A 21717-nucleotide genomic window follows, 5' to 3' on the forward strand; every position below is an offset into this window, starting at 1 on the left:
TTCTGAAAAGGCAAAACTGTTGAGACAGTAAAAAGTTCAGTGACTGTGGGCATTTACCCAAAGAAAAGAAAAACACTAATTTGGACAGATATATGCACCTCTTGGTCTATTGAAGGATTTTTTTTTTTTTACAATAGCCAAGATATGGAAGCAACCCAAGTGTCTACTGATGGATGAATGAATGAAGATGGTATATATATATATATATATATATATATATATATATATATATATATATATTACTCAGCTATAAAAAAGCAAAATATTGCCATTTGCAATAGGGACAGACCTAGAAGGTATTATGCTAACTGAAATAAGTCTGAGAAACAAAACTACTGTGTGATCTAAAATCTGAAAAATAAAACAAATGAACAAACAAACAACAACAAAATTAGAAACACAGTCATAAATACAGAGAACTAGTGGTAATTACGAGAGGGGAGTAAGTGGGAAGATAGGTGAAATAGGTGAAGGGGATTTAGGGAATTAGAGGAACAAATTTCCAGTTATAAAATAAGTAAGTCACGGGGGTGAAAAGTACAGCGCGGGGAATATAGTCAGTTATAGGTGACAAAGAATAACTACTCTCGTCATGAGGAACATTGTGCAATGTATATAGTTCTGAAATCATTATGTTCTACACCTGAAACTAATATAATATAATATATCAGTTATACTTCAATTTTAAAAAAGTTCCATGGTTGTCTGGAGCTCAGGAGGAGGGGAGAAAGGGTTGAACAGGTACAGCGCTGAGCATTCTCTTAGGACAGTTCAAATATCCTGCATGATACTGTAAATGTGCATACATGACACTATTCATTTGTTGAACCCCACAGAACTCTGTAGTGCAAAGAGTGAGTCTTAATGTATGCAAAGCAAGCAATCATTTAGCGGGTGCCTGGGTGGCTCAGTCAGAAGAGCATGCGACTCTTGATCCCAGGGTCATGAGTTTGTGGCCCACAATTGGGTGTAGAGATTACTAAAACAAAACAAAACAAAACAAAAAAGCAACTTAAAAAATCATTAGGGGTATCTGGGTGGCTCAGCTGGTTAAGCATCTGCCTTCGGTTCACATCATGATCCCATAGTCCCGGGATCAGGAGCTCTGGGGGAGCCTTCTTCTCCCTCTCCCTCTGCCTGCAGCTCCCCCTGATTGTGCTCTGTCAAATAAATAAATAAAATCTTAAAAAAAAAATCATTCAGGAGGTCTGGGAAGCCCGAAGATGGAATGAAGAATGCAGAACATTCTAACTATACTAAAAATTGTGAAACTAGCTCGCTAGGGATAAGGGGGAGAAATGCTGCCCTAAATAACTTTGGCAATGAATGATCTGTCAAACTAAAGGCAAAATAAACTGTACATAAGTGCTATACTCTAACTGATAAAGTTATATTCAGTTGGGGTACAAGTTAACAATTTTGATACTGCTATATACATTTACACTGGAATAATTAAGTAAAAGGATGGCAGATGGTGGAAGCTGGGTTTTTCATTGCTGGAGTAGGAATTTATAGCAAGAGGAGGAGGTTGGAAAATCCATGTGGTATAAATTAGATTTGGAGACATCAGTATGGACTCATTTCATGTTTACTTGATATCTATGGTCACATATACATATACACAGTGAGATAATAGAAAAAAAATATTGGTTTCTCACCCCAGTTCCTGACACAATGCCTGAAACCTCTGTAAGTTCCTAGGTGATAAGAGCACTAGGAGCATCTTTTGTTCCAATGCGGTGACTCTGGGTGGGCTCCTCGTGGCTCCTGGATGGAGGCTGGTCACAGAGAGACCAAGCCATAATTAGAAGCTGGGAATTTTCATTCTCACCCCTCATCCTCCAAAGAACAGAGAGGGGCTAGAAACTGAGTTAACAGTTGATCATGCCTACATGAGGAAACCTTCGAAAACCCCAACAGCACAGGGTTAAGGGGAACTTCCAGGTTGGCAGACAAATCCATGCCGGGAGGGTGGCGCACCCCACACTCCATGGGGACAGAAGCTCCTATGCATGGGATCCTCCGACCTTGCCTTAGGTTAGCTCTGCATCTGGTTGTTCATCTGTATTCTTCAATAAACTGGAAAATGTGATTCCTGGAGTTCTGTAGCCGCTCTAGCAAATTAATCAAACCTGAGGAGGGAACATGGGAACCTCCAATTTGTAGCTTAATTAGACAGAAGTTGTGGATAACCCAGGGACTACCACTTGTGATGGACATCTGAAGTGTGTGTGTGGGGGGAATCAGTCTAATGGGACTGAGCCCTTGGCCTGTGAAACTGGACATGATTTCCAGGCTGATAGTGCAAGAATTGAGTTAACTTGTAGGACATACACCTAGTGTCACGGAATTGCATGATGTGGGGAAAAGCTTTCACATGCTTGATGACCAGAAGTGTCTGAGTGTTCTGTATGCATAGTTAAAGGAGACACAGGGGAGGAATGGGAGCTAGCATGAATGGAGTTTTTCTTACATGTGTACATACACATATTCTTTGCTCTGTCAGCTGAGAGGACTTAGAAGCAATGACACCTCAGAAGCAAGAAGCACTCACTGTACCCAGATTTTGGATTCTAATACCATTCTTTAATAAAGGGAACCAGGGGGGACAACTGGGTGGCTCAGTCAGTTAAACATCTGGCTTCGGCTCAGGTCATGATCCCCAGGTCCTGGGATCGAGTCCCACATTGGGCTCCTTGCTCAGCGGGGAGCCTGCTTCTCCCTCTGCCCCTCCCCCTGGTTATACTCTCTCTCTGACAAATAAATAAAATCTTAAAAATAAAAGGGAACCAGGGCCCTTGACAAAATGGCTAATTCTAGGACTAGGGCAGGAAATGTATAAGCTTAGAGCATCATACAATGCCACAAAAGTAAGGAAGGGCTCAAAACAAAGAATCAAACAAAAGACACCCACAGTAATAGGAGAAAGTCAAAGTGATACAGAAACCAACTGAAAGAGCTCACAGTAAAGCTGCGCAACTGGAACAATAAAATAAAGTAGCATTGGATTATATCCCAAAGCATAAAATAAATATCTATGAATCCATACTGATATAAATTATTGAATAAATGAACAAATAGTGGGGGAGATAAATCTCCTATACAAAACTGCAAATAATTATGTATATAACTTTGCCCACAAGAAAGTGGAGCCTAACTCCAACTACCTAAGTGGAGACTGCCCATAGTGACTTCCTCAGTGCTGGTATAGACATTTCACAGAGGATAAATGGAACACCACCTTAGCCAGGTGATCAAGGTCAACATTAGCATTGACAGACTGTGTTGATAGTTTGTATCCTGGACATATAAGGAAAATGATCCTTTACACTTCCGTGATCTTCCTCTCCCAATTGCAAAAGCCCAATCTAATCAGAAAAACATCAGACAAGTCCTACAAAATACCTGACCAATACTCCTCAAAACTGTCCAGGTAATCGAAAACCAGAAGAATCTGAGAAATTGTCACAAGACAAGAGGTTCTATGAGGAATGTAAGGATACATGATGATTAAATGTAATGTGGTATCTTGGATGGAATCCTGGAACAGAAAAAGGACACTGGTAAAAAGAAATCTCAATACACTACAGACTTAATCAGGTACTGATACCTGTAAGTATCAGTACTGGTTTATTAATTGCAGTGAATATGCCATGCAAATATAAGATGTTAATAATAGCAGAAGCTAGGGGTGGAGTGTACGGCAACTCTGTGTACTATGTTTGCAATTTCCCCATAAATCTAAAACTGTTCTAAAAAAAAGAGAGTTTGTTTAAAACATCAAAGGCAAGGGTGCCTGAGTCGTACAACTGGGTTAAGCATGGGACTCCTGGTTTTGGTTCAGATAACAATCTTAAAGTCCTTAGAGATCTTAGGGATGGATCCCTGGATCAGGCTCTAAGCTCAGCATGGAGTCTGAGACTCTCTCTTCCCTGCCCCCTCCCACCCACTCTCTCCCTAAAGTTAACAAATACATCTTTTTACAAAGGTCAAAGGCAAAAAAGGAGTCATATTCTAGATTAATCAGAAGTTTAAAAGATATGGAAATCCATCAACTGTGATACCAAAAAAATTGAAACAAAGAAAACATGTTTTTCAGAAAAATATAATTTCCCAAACTGATTTAAGAATTAGGAGAAAATCGGGACGCCTGGGTGACTCAGTTGGTTAAGCAGCTGCCTTCGGCTCAGATCATGATCCCAGTGCCCTGGGATCGAGTCCCACATTGAGCTCCTTGCTTGGCAGGGAGCCTGCTTCTCCCTCTGCCTCTGCCTGCCATTCTGTCTGCCTGTGCTCTCTCTCTCTCTCTGATAAATAAAATCTTTAAAAAAAAAAAAGAATTAGGAGAAAATCGGGGAACCCAGGTGGCTCAGTCAGTTATGTGTCTGGCTTTGGCTCAGATCATGATCTCAGGGTCCTGGGATTGCTCCCTACTCAGTGGGGAGTCTGCTTCTTTCCCCCTCTCTCTGTCTCCCCTTCTTTGTGCTATCTCTCTCTAAAAAAAAAAAAATTTCAAATAAATGTATCAAAGATATAAATGTAGGAGCTGAAATGAAAAATTTTGAAGAAAATCTAGGAGTAAATCTTCATGACTTCAGGTTAGGCAAAATCTTAGATATGACAAGCAAACACAAATAAGAAATAAGTTGGACTTTATCAAGATTATAAACTGTTGTGCTTTAAAGGGCATCGTCAAGAAAGTGAAAAAAGAGCCCAGAGAATGGCAGAAGAGTTTTACATGATGGCAAGTTATGTATCTGACAAAAGACTACTGTCTAGATAAAGAAGTCTTACAACTCACTGATATAAAGATAAATAATTCAGTTTTTTAAGTAGGCAAAGGTTCTGAACAGACATTTCTCCAAAGAATATATATAAACCATAAAAGATTCTTAATCATAGGAAACAAAGTGAGGGTTGCTGGCAAGGGAAATGTGGTAACTGGGGGATGGACATTAAGGGAGGGCATGCAGTATAATGAGCACTGGGTGTTATATAAGACTGATGAATCACTGAACTCTACCTCTGAAATGAATAATATATGTTAATTGAATTTAAATTAAAAAAAAAATCCCCTGGGCGCCTGGGTGGCTCAGTGGGTTAAAGCCTCTGCCCTCGGCCCAGGTCATGATCTCAGGGTCCTGGGATCGAGCCCCGCATCGGGCTCTCTGCTCGGCAGGGAGCCTGCTTCCCCCTCTCTCTCTCTCTGCCTGCCTCTCTGCCTACTTGTGATCTCTCTCTGTCAAATAAATAAATAAAAATCTTTAAAAAAAAAAAAATCCCCTGCAAATGTGTGTGTGTGTGTGTGTGTGTGTGTGTGTACTGTCAATAAGCCAGAAAGAATGCTCAAAATCATTAGGCATCAGGGAAATGCAAATCAAAGCCATGATGAAACCCCTCTTCCGAACCACTAGGAATGTTTATAATAAAAAGGACAGATAATAACAAGTGTTAACAAGGGCTTGGACAAATTAGAACCCTTATATCCTGGTGGTTGGAGTGTAAAATAATACAGCACTTAAAAAAACATTCCAGCTTTAAGTTCTTTGTTAAATTCCTTTGAGGTGGCAAAACCTGCTGCTAACGGAGGAGAAAAGCTGCCCTTTAGGGAAGGAGCCTTACATAGAGACAAGAGATGTGGCTGAGTGCATTCCATGCTAGGAAGCACATGGAAAAGAGGCAGAGGCTGAAAGGCTATAAAGGTGAGTCCGAGAGAGCAGGGCAAAAAATGCTTCCAACCAATAAAGATGGGCTTCTTATGGGAAGGAGGAAAAGAGGAAAGAAGCCTCAGGTATGATTAGGTTAGGCACAAGCTCAAGCTGGTATAACAGGAGACCCTCCCACACCATGACTTACAGAAGACAGGACTTTATTTCCCTCTTCAGTCCAGTTATTTCCCTCTAACAGTCCAGAAGTGAGCCGTCCAAGCAGGTGGGTGATGTTCTGTGCAAGCTTTCACACCGAGAAACCTACTTTTTGGACCTCTCCATTCCTTAGGCTATTGTCTTGGACTTCATGCCTAGGATATCCATCTTCCCTTTGCAGGAGTGCCCTATTCTGAAATGAATGGAGAAGTTCCATTAGGGAGCATTAAAAAAAGACAACCCCCAAAACCCAGGTCTGAAAGAGGCTCACTTACTCAAGTTTACAGTTAGGAATATGCCATACCCAAGAAACAATAGTTAGTATTTGGTTCTCAAGAAGAGGAAATGATCTAAGGTTGATGAAGTCTCAGTCCAGTTTTGAAAAACTGTGACAAATATTTAACAGCATCTCTTACACCTCAATTTTAAAGTCATCTTCCATTTCCTGGAGGAATCAGGAAAAGTGAAAAAATACGTAATTGGTTTATATTGGTCTGCTATACTGGTACCAATTACTATCATTTTCTTACACTTTAGGAAAAATAGAACTTGTAAATATAATGGAGCAGACTCACAATCATTGCCCTACTTAGAGAGCATTCTAGGATTTCTTTAAGCAAAACACAGTCCAAACATAGCCATTTCTCTTAAAAAAAAAAAAAATTTGTTTCACTTCCAACTAACATACTTACTTTTACTTTTTCATCCAGGTGCATTTTTGAAAAGAAACATTTGAAAAACTTTCAGCAGTTGAATTTGGGAAGAAATTATATGAGCAGTGATAGATGGCTTGCCTTCAAGAATGTATTTCAGAATCTTAAGCAATTAGTTTTTTTTTTTTAACCTCAATACTACAGGATTTTTGCATTAATCAGGAAACTTAGCCATGTGTTATCAAGGTTAACTTTTGTGCAAAAAGCTAAGCATGTTGTGTGGCAGTTTGATGGTGACAATATTAGTGTTACTAAAGGTGTTTTTAAACTAGTAACTTAGGGGAACCTGGGTGGCCCATTCGTTAAGCATCTGCTTTTGGCTCAGGTCATGATCCCAGGGTCCTGAGATCAAGCCCCACATCAGTCTCCCTGCTCAGCGGGAAGCCTACTCCTCCCTCTCCCACTTCCCTTGCTTGTATTCCCTCTCTCTCACTGTGTCTCTGTCTGCCAAATAAGTAAATAAAGGCCATCATGAGCCCATGAATGCTCTGGGTAACCCATTACTTTTAGCCTGGTGACTTAATAATCTTTGCTCATCCAGTGCAAAAGTCTGAAAGTCTGAGGCAATCCATTATATAACCTAAAAATGATCCTTTCTCAACAGTGTCTGCCTAACTTGCCCTTTCCAAACTTTTTCTTCCTTTCCTGATAACAGGATGATGTGTGACATCATGACCTCTAGCTGGCCTTTTCCATGGAAATTTACTTCCTTAGTTTCATCATTCAGTTTAAAAAAAAAAAAAAAAGAGGAGGATGGAGGATGCCAGGAAAGTAAGACCTAAGAAGAGGAGGAAGTGGGAGGGAGTTCCATCTGACAAGATGTGTAATAGCTCTGTGTCTTATCACAAGTATGATTACTAGGTACTTGAAGGGATCATTTGTTTATCCTTATGTTCCCTTTGGTCTCAAGACTAGGTCACAAAAATGGATATACTGTGTGAACATTTACTTAGCACAGTGCCTGGCATGTACTGGATGCTCAGGAAGTATTTGCTGAATAAAACGAAATGACCAATAAATAGCTACTGAATAAAGAAACAAGGCAAAATTATTTAACATCAGGGAGAAAACCCCTGTATGTCTTTATTCAAACAGTGTGGTTCAAACAGTTTGGAATGTAAAAAGAATTTCCTTTCCACTAAGAAGTGGATTAGGCTCCCAAAAAGATCAGCGTACCTTAGTCAAGCAAAAAATTGGCAGTTTACGAGCACCTAAATCAGAGGCTTGAAACTCAGGACCTCTCCATTTGCTGATACATGTATATAATTCCAACTGTATCTTCGGAGACTTAAGGAAGAAAGAAAAATGTAGCCCATTCTTTTGTACTCGTCCTAAACTTTTCTCCAACACCCTCCAAAATAATCCTTCCCCACAAAGAAAGATGTCTAAGAAAAACCTGTTTGATCTTAACAGATTTAACTCAAGGCAAGTCTGAAATAAACAAAAACCTAACTGGTATTAGCCTGCGGTTCCCCTTCTCGATTCTCATGGCACCTCAAATTAATGGCTTGGGTGTTGGTGTAGGTAACACTTGGCCTGTATGCTGAGGTAGTCACTAGAAGGGTGTTCTGGGGACAGTACTGTTTAGCAAAAATGGGCATAGTTTGTAGATTTAGTCATAAAATTGTAGGGCTGATTGTTTACAGATCAACTAATTCACTCCCCACCCTAACTTTATAGATGATAAAGCTTAGAGAAGTTAAATGACTTGCCCATGGTAACCAAACTACTTACATAGTGGCAGCATTGGGCTCAGAATCCAAATCTCCTGACTTCCAACCCAGTGTTTTTTTCTGTTACAGTGTATTACACTACGGTATTTTCTCAGACAGGGTTAATTACACTCCATGGAACTTGCTCTTAATCACAAGCCATGGGCCAAGTAGTCAATTTAAACTTCTTTGTTTAGTTTCATGTGACTCTGGTAAGATTTACCAGTAAGACCTGTGTTGGCCAAGTTTCTTGTTTTCAGATCCAGATGCTAGGCAGAGCTTGGCAAGTAAGACTTTGTTATATAATAACGCATGGACCAATGTCACCTGCAGCAGTTGGCATTGGTGAATTTCAGCAAGTAGAGCCAATTCCTTTAGAATCCACAGGAAATTTCTTAGTGTAGGTGGGTATCTAAGCACCTTTGGTGGGACAACTACACAGGTGTTGCCTCTGAATAGGTGTTGAGGAAAACAGGCATTTAACATCATGCAAAATTGTGTTCAGTGCCTGCACACTTTAAAAATCCCATGAGAACGGAAAAATCATGCAAAGGGTGGCAGCACAGACCTCTTAATCTCCACTCAGTACATGACAGTTCTTCAGATTTCATGTGTGACCCACTTGGATGAGGTCAACGGAGGAAAAATCACCCTGTAATAGTAGACCAGTAATAGGTATACTAATAGCTGGAGGATGTAAGACAAAGGAGAAGGAACTGGTTGCCATAGTACATTTACGGCATTTCATTTTCCCCAGCAGTCAAGGTCGTGTGTGCTCTAGTTCTTCAGCAGGTCAAATGCCTGAACAGGATTGCAGATATTAAAGTCAATGACCAAGTCTTCACCATGCAAAAGCTGGGACATGGTCACTTATTATAGGATGACAGTAATTCTGCTTGACAGAGGTGGCTTCTTGGATGTTTGTGAATCCACCATGAAATCCAATTTGGAAATGTTGTTCATATTTTAAAAAGGATGAGTTGACTGAAGAAACTGGCAAATTCTTCAAAAAACAAAAATCTCCACATAGCTGGCTGATGGCTGGAAAAGCCATAAGTCTCCAGGACTACTAGATTCCAGAGAAGTTGAATCCACTCTCAAAATACCTTTTTAAAACTCTAGTTATAAAACTTGTGATAAAAACAAAATACAAAAAACACCTCAGGTAATTTTTGTCATTTGCTGCTTGTGATATTTTTTATAAGTAATACTTGCTATGTTGGCAAGTCCTTAACATTTGCATTTGGAAAATAATAAAAAAATAAAATAATCCATATGATTCTTACACTTCAGCACAGTTAACAATTTATGATTTTGACAAAGCAAATCAAAATAAGTTAGAAATTGCCTGTTACACATCTAACAATACTGTATTCTATAACCTATCTAGGGTCTATTATGTTTTGGTAAAATTATATAATATAAACTCATATTGTTTATGCAACTTTGAAAAGATATCAAATCCCGTATTATGCATGGAATTCCACAAATTTTATAATATATTTGATATATCTTGTTAATGAGAGATTAAAAAGTCAACCAATGAAAGGGTGACAAGATAAATTCCATCATTATGTCAGTATTTGGGTGTTTGGTGTTTTTTGTTTGTTTGTTTTATTATGTCAGTATTTGATTAAATGTAAGTCAGAAAACTGCGATTCCTTCTTTTCACATTACCAAAGGATCTGGTATTCATTTAAGCAAAATAAAACACTTTGAGAACCACGGACTATTTATAAATGTTCTGAAATATTTTAATGAGAAAAACTATAAAAAAACATAATATTTCAAATTATGCTAGATAGTAGAATATGGTCTAAAATTTCTGATAAAAAATTCTGCTTTACTTTTGCAAGACATAAATCAAGAGGACCTCAAAGAAAAATGTAGCAATTAAGTTTGGAAAAGCTATAAAAGAGACTTTTACTTTTGGAATGGACATTTTTTCCCTTTCCTAAAATGTGTATCATTATTCAAGCATGTTTATAAATTTCACTGAGGAAAACATTATACTTTTAATAATGTGACAGATCTGTTCCATTTAGTGGTCCTCTTATTGTAAAGATGATGTCTATCACACTGCAGTCAACTATAAAACCAAAAATAGCAAAATTCAAATTTAGAGAAACAAACTTTCTATAGGAAGCCTATTTAAACCCTATGACATTTAGAAGGTTCTCACAGTCCCAAATACATTTAAAAAAATAAAGTTTCATCAGTTTCATGTAATGGGAACAAACCCACTATTCTCTAGCATTTAGAGTAAATGATTGAACAGTCAATGCACAGTTGGATTAGTAAATAAATTGGAAGTCAAGGAGTCAATATTCCTCATAAAAATAAATTAAATTACAGTACATCATGGTCTTGGTTGTCCAATTCTATTGTTAGTTCCATATCTACTTGGCACATTTGTAAAACCAGTCCTGAATCCTTGGGTTGCTCCAATTCCTGGAACTCCAAGTCCTTGATTAAGCATGCTACTGTAAGGTGTGTGTCCATGATTAAGACCCAAACCATAAGGTCTTGTTTGGGTATTTAGGAGAATAACTGGGTTTATGTTTTTTCCAGGGGTGTTAAATGAAAATTCTGGAGGTGGACTACTAGGTTTAGCTGGAGTCGATGTGACAGGGTTTGAATCATCAGCACCCTTTGAAGGAGGCATTGGAATTATATGATGATCTGAAAAGTTTAGGACGTTGGCAGCAACAGGCCCAGAGAGTAAGGCAGGTCTAATCCAATCATCCTTGAAAATCTGAACAGTCAAGGTAGACACTAGAGTGTATAGCCTGTTGGTCACATGAGCAAGAACCATTTGTTCATTGGCATCTCGTCGAATTCTTACATGAACTGATCCAGCCTAAAAGGGGCAAAATCATAGAAAAGAGATCCTTAAAATTATATCACTGAAAATTCCATTAGAAATAAACATTTATGATTTAGTTGTAACTGTACTTGGTCTTTTCTTTATTTAAAAAAGCTTTTTTAAAGATTTTACTTATTTATTTGAGAGTGAGGGCGAGAGAGCAAGCACAAGCAGGGTGAGGGGCAGAGGGAGAAGCAGACTCCCTGCTTGATCCAGGGACCCTGGGAACATGACTTCAGGTAAAGGTAGCTGCCTAACTGACTGAGCAACCCAGGCACCCCTCGATATTTTCTTAAAAACAAGAGAAAATATAGTATCTCAGTATTTCTTAAAGACTACTCAGTAATGATTATCAATGTGAAGAGTAAATGAAGTTCTTTATGTCTCTTTAAATAAAATGTGACTTTTAAAAATACATTAAAAAGAGAAATACATATAGGAGGAGGGCAGACATACTATAACTTAAGGCAGAATATAAAGTATATAGAAAATGCAGTGGAAGGATAGAAAAGGTAGCTGCTAATTCAAATTGAGGAAGACTTCAAAAAAAGATGGCATTTGATCTACGGTTGATGGTTAAATGTAATTTCAAAAGGTGGAGACAGGCATTTTAAGCTGAGAGAATAGCAATTAAAATGCATGGCATATATGGACAAGAATAAGCAGTATTACTACTAATAAAAAAGTACAAATATTTTAGGGGGCAGAAAAAGAATGAAAGAGAAAAACAAGAAAGAAGGAAAGAGGAAATAAAGAAGAAAGAATATAGAAGGAAAGAAAGATAAGCAGGTAGTAAGGTTAAAAGAAATGCTAGCAGAGGACTCTAAAAATCAGAAATTTGAACAGTAGCAATCAATCAGAAGTAAAATAATCAAAGTTCAGAAAAGCTATAGGTATGAATGATTGGAAATCAGGTAGGAACTGAGTGCAAGTCTAGGTTAGAAATGAAGAGGGCTGAGACAGGACAAATACAGTGGGATCAGAGAGGGACAGATGGATTGATGATATCCCATGGGTTAGATGTGTGGGAACCTGATACCCAAATGGATGTAATGGTGAGGGATATGGACCAACTAATCAAAGACGATCTCAAGGTTTCTAGCCTGGGTTACTATGACGACAGAGTACCCCAGGCATTATAATAATGGCTAGAAGTCTATTTACTAAAAAGACATTTATCATACATTATGTTTTTCTTAATTTTATATACATATTTAAGAGTTTATTATTTATTTGAGGGAGAGAGAAAGCATGAACAGGAGGGAAGGGTAGAGGGAGAAGCAGACTTCCTGCCAAGCATGGAGCCCGAGGCAGGACTTATCCAGGACCCTTGGATCATGATCTGAGCTAAAGGCAGACGCTTAACCAACTAAGCCACCCAGGCGCCCCATACATTACATTTTTAAAGTAGGTAATAAAACAGTAGGTACAACAATGATCCTATTTTGTTTAAAACACACAGAGACAGAAAAATAGCCAAGAGTAACAGAACTTATCTCTAGAGGGTGGAATTATTAAAGGTTTTTATACTCTTCTCTTTGACTTAGTTGTATGTTTTAATTTTTCTAAGAATCAGGTACTCTTTGCATAATAAAACTTAAGTGAAAAATATATAGTAACTAAAATTAAATAAAATGCCACCAGAAAGGCACCTGGATGTTTCAGTCAGTTACGTGTCCAACTCTTGGTTTTGGCTAAGTTCATGATCTCAGGGCCATTAGATCAAGCCCCAGATCAGGCTCCATAATGAGTATGGAACCTGCTTAGGATTCTCTCCTTCTCCCTCTGCGCCCCTCCCCTCCCTGTTTTCTCTCTTGCTCTAAAAAAAAAAAAAAAAAAAAAAAGTCCAGCAGACATTCAATGTTGATTTTTAGATAAACTCAGATCTCAGATTTTCAAAAAGGAAAAATATATATAACCAAGAATAAAGTACATATAAATTAGCCAAGTAGTTGATTTCATTAAAATGTGTCTAAATCTGTGACTTTAGCAGTAGTGAGAGAGTTACTGTCAATCATAAGGTGAAGAAAATATAATCCTCAATTTGACTTCTAGTTTATTATTTTTCTGTAAGACAAACCATGTCTGGGGCGCCTGGGTGGCTCAGTGGGTTAAGCCTCTGCCTTCGACTTGGGTCATGATCTCAGGGTCCTGGGATCGAGCCCCGCATCGGGCTCTCTGCTCAGCAGGGAGCCTACTTCCCCCTCTCTCTCCCTCTCTCTCTGCCTGCCTCTCTGCCTACTTGTGATCTCTCTGTCAAATAAATAAATAAAACCTTTGGGGAAAAAAAAAAAAGACAAACCATGTCTAAAAATTAAGTCATCTTTGATTTTTCCCTTTTCTTGGCCCCTACCATCACTAGACAAAACTATAAAAGACACTGTAATCTCTTTCAGTCGGCTATGGAAATTAAAGTAATTAAAATAAGTGAAAACCATTTCCGTGCAGGAGCTTGAACAAAGTCTGCTATGATGGTTGTGTTTGCATTAACTTATGGCTTTTGTGACAACTACTCTTGGCAGCTTACAAGCTTGTTTTATTTTGTCCTCGGTCTTAATTAGGCACTACATGGGTACAGGGTTAGGCAGACATGTTCTGAACAGCTGGGTGACTATATTCTTTGTGTTTATAAGCCACCTAGCTAAATAAACACTTATCTACTATTTTATTAAGATTGGTAAAATTAAAAGAATGATCGAAAATGAGCTACATTTGGGGGTGCCTAGGTGGTGCAATCAATTGAGCATCTGAGTCTAGGTTGTGATCAGGTTGTGATCTCAGGAACACCGAGCCGCTTGTTGGGCTCTGTGCTCAGCGCGGACTCTGCTGGGGACTCTCCCTCCCTCTACCCACCCTCCTGCTCTCTCTCTCTCTCTCTCTCTCTCAAATAAATAAATTAATTTAAAAAAAAAAAAAGAACTACATTTCTGAAGGAATGTAAACTGGTATAGCCATTTTTGGAAAGTGATTTTGGCTATATCAAAAGTATAAAAATGTGAATATCCCTTTTTTAAAAAAAGATTTTATTTTTAAGTAATCTCTGCACCCAACCTGGGGCTCAAACCCACAACCCCAAGATCAAGAGTCGCATGCTCTACATGCCAGCCAGGTGCCCCAATATGAATATCATTTGACTCAAAAAAACAACTTCTAAAAAATTAATCTTAAGGAATAATCACAAGTTTGTGCAAAGACTATTCCACAAAAATGTTCATCCCAGCTCTTTCTATATGGGAAAAATGGAATAATACTTTGTCCATTAGGGATCAATTAAATAAATGATGGCATATTCATATAATGTAAAAACTTAAGCCATTAGGGGCGCCTGGGTGGCTCAGCAGGTAAAGCCTCTGCCTTTGGCTCGGGTCATGATCTCAGGGTGCTGGTATTGAGCCCCACATCGGGCTCTCTGCTCAGCAGGGAGCCTGCTTCCCTTCCTTTCTCTCTGCCTGCCTCTCTGCCTACTTGTGATCTCTGTCTGTCAAATAAATAAATAAAATCTTAAAAACAAAACAAAACTGAAGCCATTAAAAATTATGTTGGGATTCCTGAAAAACAGCAGTAGTAGTGGCATTTTTTTGAAATCCCCCAAATATCCCCCCAAAAACAGAGAAACTAAGATATTAAATCCAAAATCCTATGGACGATATCTATTAAAAAAAAAAACCAACATAACATGGTTCCCCTAAGGAACCCCAATCACAAGGCTTAAGACCTGCAAGGTATCAGTGTCTGCGGAGGAGGAAGTGACAGGAAATCTGACTGACCTAAAAACCTCAAAGCAGCTAACCTGTACTTAATGGAAATCTAGGACAGCAAATTTGAAAAAGGCAGCTGGGAAACTGGGCAGGGTTCTACACATTTCAATAGTAGGTGAGTACACAGAGTCTGTGGTAAGAAGAGCTGGAGCAGCCTAAGCCCTGTGAGCTCTCCAAAGTAGCCAAAGCAAAACTCCCATTATAAAGCCCGAGGTTAAGAACAAACAAATTGTTTCTGAACCTACAAATTCAAATTGAGCAACACAGCAGAAACAAAAGATAAAGACTCCAAATTGGGCAACACAGTAGAAACAAATTCAGATACAAATAGGGTGAAAAGAACCAGGGTAAAGAAAATTTTCACTTCACAGACTCATCAGAAGAGGGAGCTTTAGAACCATAAATTCAAACACACTACTCTAAACCACTCTTCGTTTTAAAGTTTGGCATCAGAAAGGAAGAATCCCCACCATTTACATTGATGAGGATGGGACTGGAGGGTACTATGCTAAGTGAAATAAGTCAATCGGAGGAAGACAATTATCATATGGCTTCACTCATAGGTGGAACATAAGAAATAGCACAGAGGATCATAGGGGAAGGGAGGGAAAATTGGGAAGAGAGAAAACCCATGAGACTCTTGACTCTGGGAAACAAAATGAGGGTTGTGGAAAGGGGAAGTGGATGGGGGGATGGGGTAACTGGATGATGGATTAAGGAGGACGCATGTGGCGATGAGCACTGGGGGTGATATGTAACTGATGAATCACTGAACACTATATCTGAAACTAATGATGTACTCTATGTTGGCTAATTGAATTTAAATTTAAAAAAAGTTCAGAAATACAATTTTTTATAAAAAGGAGCAAGAGAAAAGGACTGAACCAAATCATGCACAAAGTTATTATAAGAAAAAAGAGAACGAGTAAGAACTAGAGCAATTTTTTCAAAACAAGCTGAAAGACATAAAACAAGAACATAAATCAGCATTAGAAAACCTCAGAAATGAGTGGTGCCTGGGTGGTTCAGTGGGTTAAGCAAATGAATCTTGATTTCAGCTCAGGTCTTGATCTCAGGGTTATAAGTTCAAGCCCTGCATTGGGCTCCACTTTGACCGTGGAGCCTACTTAAAAAAAAGAAAAGAAAACCTCAGAAATGAAACAGTAAGAAATACAAGAAAAAAACAACCACTTCAGAAATGGGAGTTCCCAAAGAAAACAAAAACCAAACCAAACCAAAACAAAACAAAAACACCAACAACCAAGAGAACAAATATTATAAAAGAAAACTTCCCTGAAAGTTAAAAAAATTTTTTGAAATAAAATTATTGAAAGGATATATTGCATACTTAGAGTAACTAACCCAGAAAGACCAACACCAAAACATAGTCTAGTGAAATTACAGGATTAAAAAAAAAAAAAAAAACACCCAAAAACCTTTGGGCATTTAGGCAAAGATCAAGTCACACTTAAGAGAAAAAAAAATCTGACCACAACAGTAATATTTAGTGACACAGAAAAACTGTTCATGATATATTATGTGAAAAGAACAAATTATAAACAGCATAGTCTCATTTTCTTTTCTTTCTTTTTTTTTTTAAAGATTTTATTTATTTATTTGACAGAGAGAGGTTAAGTAGGCAGAGAGAGAGGGAGAAGCAGGCTCCCTGCTGAGCAGAGAGCCCAGATGTGGGGCTCGATCCCAGGACCCTGGGATCATGACCTGAGCTGAAGGCAGAGGCTTTAACCCACTGAGCCACCCAGGCGCCCCAAAGTCTCATTTTCTAAGGAGAGTACATATATGGGTATAAATAAGAAAATGTCATAGCAGGTTTCTCTACATGAAAGTATTACAGTGATTAAAAGAAGTCTTTTTCTGAGTACTTTTCAGTATTTTCCTCATTATTTCTGACAGGAATGAAACCATGCCATAATAGTCTCTCTGGTAATGGGTCCAAAGTGGATTTGTGAAAATTAATTAAAAGAAACCTTACTAAAATGGGAGTTGGGAAGCCGGAAGGGAGGGGCTTCGAGGCACTACCGGCCCTAGTCAACTGCAGACTCAACAGGAAGAGAGGTCAAGTCCATACTATTTTAGCTACGACTTTATTATATCAGCAGGAGAAAGGAGGCTTTCCTTCGTCCCCCACAACATCCCAGCCAATGAGAGACTGTCGCAACTCAGCAATGAAAGCCACAACACTTGAACTCCCAGTTTCCTCCACTGGATTTTTCAGTTATAACTCCCCCCTTCCCTCTATAAAAGAGCATTCTTTCTTTTGTTCTTCAGACTTGCCTATGGTTTTGCTCTAGCTTGCTTGTGCCAAACTGCAATTCTCTATTCCCAAATAAATCCACTTTTTGCTAGTAAAATAACTGGTTTTCTTTTTAAGGTTAATATAAAAAATATGGAATTTTATGCTGAAGCAAGTTGTGTTATTGTAACTCTTTAACATATTCGCAAAATCTCCAAAAGCAGAACCATAATTTTAAAAAATTGTACCTTTTACTTTTCAGATATTTTCATATCCAGAAATGTGTGACTAGAGAGTTATCTTATCTGGACAACCCAGTATGAAGATCATTAACAGTAGTGTGAAAGGAAAAAAAAAAGAAAAATATCCTTCAATTAATGTCAATTAGGTTACTGAATCCATCTACATTTCAGACTCTATTGAACAGAAATGGTAATCAAAGACTATAAAAAATTTAAAGAAATGCTTTTTTTAGTTTTAAAAATTATAAACTACACTGTAAATTATCTAAATTAATATGGAAAACATACCAATGAGCCAAAACCTAGGGTCCAAAAATGCTCATTTCGAACTTCTAAAACTCCATCCAGGGTAGATACCTAATCAAAAACAAAGAAATAGGGTTTGTATTTGACATATCCAACACAGTTAGTCACATTATGGACTTGATCAAAGCCTAGAAATGACATGGTCAAACTCTGCATGAGGACACTCATTAGCCAAGAGAAGTCTCAGACCACTCACGATCATTTCTACTTGTTTGGTAGTGAGCCAAAACCTTGGATTCTGTTTCTTGTCTGGCCCAATTCCTTCAGAATCAGGTGTTCACCACCTATCCCCAGCACCACCTTGTTCAGCAATGTATGGTTCATTTTGCCAATATGTCATATACTTATACCCAGCACTTGCAGTATTAGATTTTTCCTCCCTTTGGGAGGGGGGTTTCTCTATTATTTCTTTCTCTGTATTCCCTTTTAACAAGTTTCTGCACAACAGAGACTGTTATTTGAACGTGGGCCAAAAAGAAATTCTAAGACCAGACATCTAGTGTATGGCCCACTGGTATAAAGACACAGGCTTCACTAGCTAAGACAAGTAGCCAGTTATCTTGGTAAAAGTGGCCTTTGTGATACCAACAACCAATAGTTTGAAATATTTCAAATATTTCAAAATCCAAATAATTTAATTATCTATTCCTTCATTAGTAAAGAGGTAGATATTTATAAAATAAAAAATTTAAACTCACAGATCAATGTGTTACATGGTGAAATAATCAATCAATATATAATAGTGGCCTTTGACTTAATCAAAGTCCTGGATTTGAACACAGACTCATAAAAACTATAGCATTTAGAAAGCTAGTAGTATGGTCTCTAGACCAGTACCTCCCTTACACATTTATTTCAAGTTTCCAGGCTGAGCAATCCCTTAAATTTTTTACTTTTGTCACTGTATTATATCTCCTACTATGTTATTATAAATAATACAAACTCCCCTAAAATAAAATGTAGGTAGGACTGAATAAAATATTATTTGTATCCACTCTTTCCATCCTCTAATTATAAATTAAAATGATTTTATTTACTATTTCATCTTACCTCTCTGATAAGTTTGTCCAGCTGGCCAATAACATGGGGTGGTGTTGTCTAGAGAGAAAATAAAATAAAACACATAAAAAAAAGTTTTGCAGGTGCCCAGGTGGCTCAGTCGTTAAGTGTCTGCCTTTGGCTTGGCCCCGCATCGGGCTCCCTGCTCAGTGGGAAGACTGCTTCTCCCTCTCCCACTCCCCCTGCTTGTGTTCCCTCTCTTGCTGTCTCTCTGTCAAATAAATGAATAAAATCTTAAAAAAAATTTCTCTTGCATTGTGGTCCTAAAACTAACAGATTGGCTTATACTAGACTTTACATTGTATGACAAGAGCCCTATCATGATTTAGTGAAGAGAGGTTTCAGTAGGCTCCACTAGTGGGGCAATATCAAGAATCAGCCCATACTTACTTTTTATCTCACAGAGAAGCATTATCTCTAGACCCAAACAACCCTTTTAAAGAATCAAGCAACCAACTAAAAAACTTTTGTATATGGCAAAGTACCATACAACCATTATCTTATTGTTATTACTACTTCAGGAGCTGGAGCTAGTACCCCTAAGTTTTAGAGAAGGCATGAGGTAAGACAGAAGGAAAAGCAGTGCTTACAAACATGTCACCCCTGGGAAACTTATGTTCAGGTGCCTGTCTATAGGTGTTCCTATTGTTTAAATATATAGTAATCTATCATCTTGAATTTTAAGTTTGAAATCAAAAAGTCTCATTAATTCAAAAACAGGAAATAAGAAAACAATTGCAACCAGATTACAAATAGATAAAGCACATTTACTGGGGGAAAATCAATATGTAAAAACAATTTCTAATTAACACTGTTTTCACTTGAAACATTAGAGGCAAAATATTTTTAGCTTGTGATTTTGTATTATAAATATGGAAAGAGTTGTGTCTATTTTATGGGCCAACAGAATTATCTGGTTCTTACTATATAGACTTCAGAGATTATTGTTTGACTTTATTTCTGATGGGGACTTCCAGTAGCTAAAAATTTCACAGTGTGATAGAAGAGCACATATAATTTTGTAATCTGGTAGAAAACTGTGACTAATATTAAGCGTGTAATTGAAAGAAGACCCTTACCTGCAGTAACACTTTGCCACTGTACACGCTCATGGGATACATAGTGCCAAACGTCATCAGAGCAATGGCTATGGCAGAAGCAGTGTCTACAGCAAAATAATTGCTAAAAGGAAAAAACAATTCTGAATTTTAAATGTATGCTTCACTGGGCTATTTACAATTCAATCTTCCAAAACATCAATTATCTAAAGCAACAGGACTGTTCTAGCAATACTGGCCACTACTGGCAATGGGAGCGTCTCCAAAAAAAACCAACCAAACAAAAAACAACAACAAAATGTTTTCAGAATCCTTCCTGCCAAAGTTTAATGGAAAATAATAATTACGTTAAGCAGTGTGAAGAGACGGTGAAAGAAAAAAATGTGAATATTTTCCAACTACGTATTCTCAATCTACTTGCTAGGTAGAAAGATTTCACATATATTCCCTTGTTTCCACAAATAAAAACCTTCACCTAGTAATTTCTTATACAGAGAAGACTAATGTATTTAATCAGTGATTCTGGCAATTTCCTGTAAGCACCACCTTTCCAATTATTAGTACTAAGAATTTTTTTGAAAATCCCCAGGAATTACACAAAGTGGGATTCCACAGGAGTCTGTCAGAGGAACACTGGCCACTAGAGTACAACACTCATCAGAAGTTCAGGCTGTTCTATTAAGAAGACAGACCAAGGGCACTTGGGTGGCTCAGTTGGTCAAGTGGCTGCCTTCGGCTTGGGTCGTGATCCCAGACTTCCAGGATCAAGTCCCGCATCAAGTCCCGCATCAGGCTCCCGGTTCCTTGGGGAGTCTGCTTCTCTCTCTGACCTTCTCCTCTCTCATGTTCTCTCTCACTCATTCTCTCTCAAATAAATAAATAAAATCTTAAAAAAAAAAAAAAGGCAGAACAAAATGTTTACAGACTGATCATGCACTCTGAACTCTTTTTTTACTTTTCCCCCACATGCTGGGAACAGAAACAGGCGGTAAGACAAAGTCCCTACCTTTGAAACACCAGGAGATACCCATGTAAAGAAAATAAAGCAATTTGGGAACAAAGCAGTCCTACTGGGTATCATGGATGCACAGAGTTAGTGACAAGACTCCTGAGAAATGGATAATCCAGAAGGGCTCAATATAAAAAGAGGGGACATCTGAGCTGACTCCTCCAAGATGAGCGAGCAGATGGGAGAAAGATGCCGCAGACAGGGAAAGCAGCATGCGCAGAGGCACGAAGTCCTGATACAACACTGAAACAAGAGCAGGTAAGTACATGCGGCTGGATGGCCAGTAAAGGTGGCAAGGGCTTTATCATTCTAACAACTTTTATATTCTTAAGTATGTGAAGAAGAGGATTTTGAAACAGGAAAATGTTAAGGTCAAACTGCAATTTTGAATGATGACGTCAGCAGCAAAATGGGAGGTAACTAGAGAGGTGTGAGAATGATAGAAGACCAGAAGACTATTCTAATGAGATCAAGGAAATGGTAAGGCCTCAATATGGGCAGCAGCAAGGAGAATGGGAAGGAGCAGACAAATTAAAAAGAAAGATCTAATCACACTAGCTGACAAGACTGTTATTTACAACAGCCAAGACATGGAAACAACCTAAGTATCCACTGACAGATGAAGGGATAAAAAATGTGAGTTATACACACCCAAAGACATAACACACAAAACTGGAAGGAAACCATGCCATTTACAATAACACCACAGAGAAAGATAAATATTATGATGATCTCCCTTATATGTGCAATCTAAAAATCGTAAGAAACAGAAGAGTTTGGTGGCTGTCAGATGCAGGGGGGAAAGAAGGGGAAGAAATGGGTGAAGGTGGCCAGAAGATACAAACTTGCAGTTATGAGACATGTAAGTTCTGAGGA

The 21717-nt window shown here is 38.2% G+C and overlaps 1 protein-coding gene and 1 long non-coding RNA gene across 2 annotated transcripts in view; both read right to left on the bottom strand.

Annotated features, from left to right (window-relative positions):
• Positions 1-225: 225 nt before the first annotated feature.
• Positions 226-6057, bottom strand: LOC131840558 (uncharacterized). Its single transcript, XR_009357397.1, has 3 exons — positions 5857-6057; positions 1659-1778; positions 226-979 (listed from the first exon to the last, which is right to left on the bottom strand). It is a non-coding gene; the product is annotated as an uncharacterized LOC131840558 (long non-coding RNA).
• A 1568-nt stretch (positions 6058-7625) lies between these two features.
• Positions 7626-21717, bottom strand: part of SLC30A6 (solute carrier family 30 member 6) — a 40688-nt gene continuing 26596 nt past the window's right edge. Inside the window, exons 11-14 of the mRNA XM_059188678.1 lie at positions 19854-19956; positions 18766-18813; positions 17698-17766; positions 7626-11149 (exon numbers count right to left, since the gene is read on the bottom strand). Of these exons, the coding sequence (XP_059044661.1) occupies positions 10649-11149; positions 17698-17766; positions 18766-18813; positions 19854-19956 (721 nt within the window). The 3' untranslated portion in view covers positions 7626-10648. The remainder of the gene's footprint in view (positions 11150-17697; positions 17767-18765; positions 18814-19853; positions 19957-21717) is intronic.

This window comes from Mustela lutreola, chromosome 9 (genome assembly GCF_030435805.1).
Source record: "Mustela lutreola isolate mMusLut2 chromosome 9, mMusLut2.pri, whole genome shotgun sequence".
In the NCBI taxonomy this organism is placed as follows: domain Eukaryota; kingdom Metazoa; phylum Chordata; class Mammalia; order Carnivora; family Mustelidae; genus Mustela; species Mustela lutreola.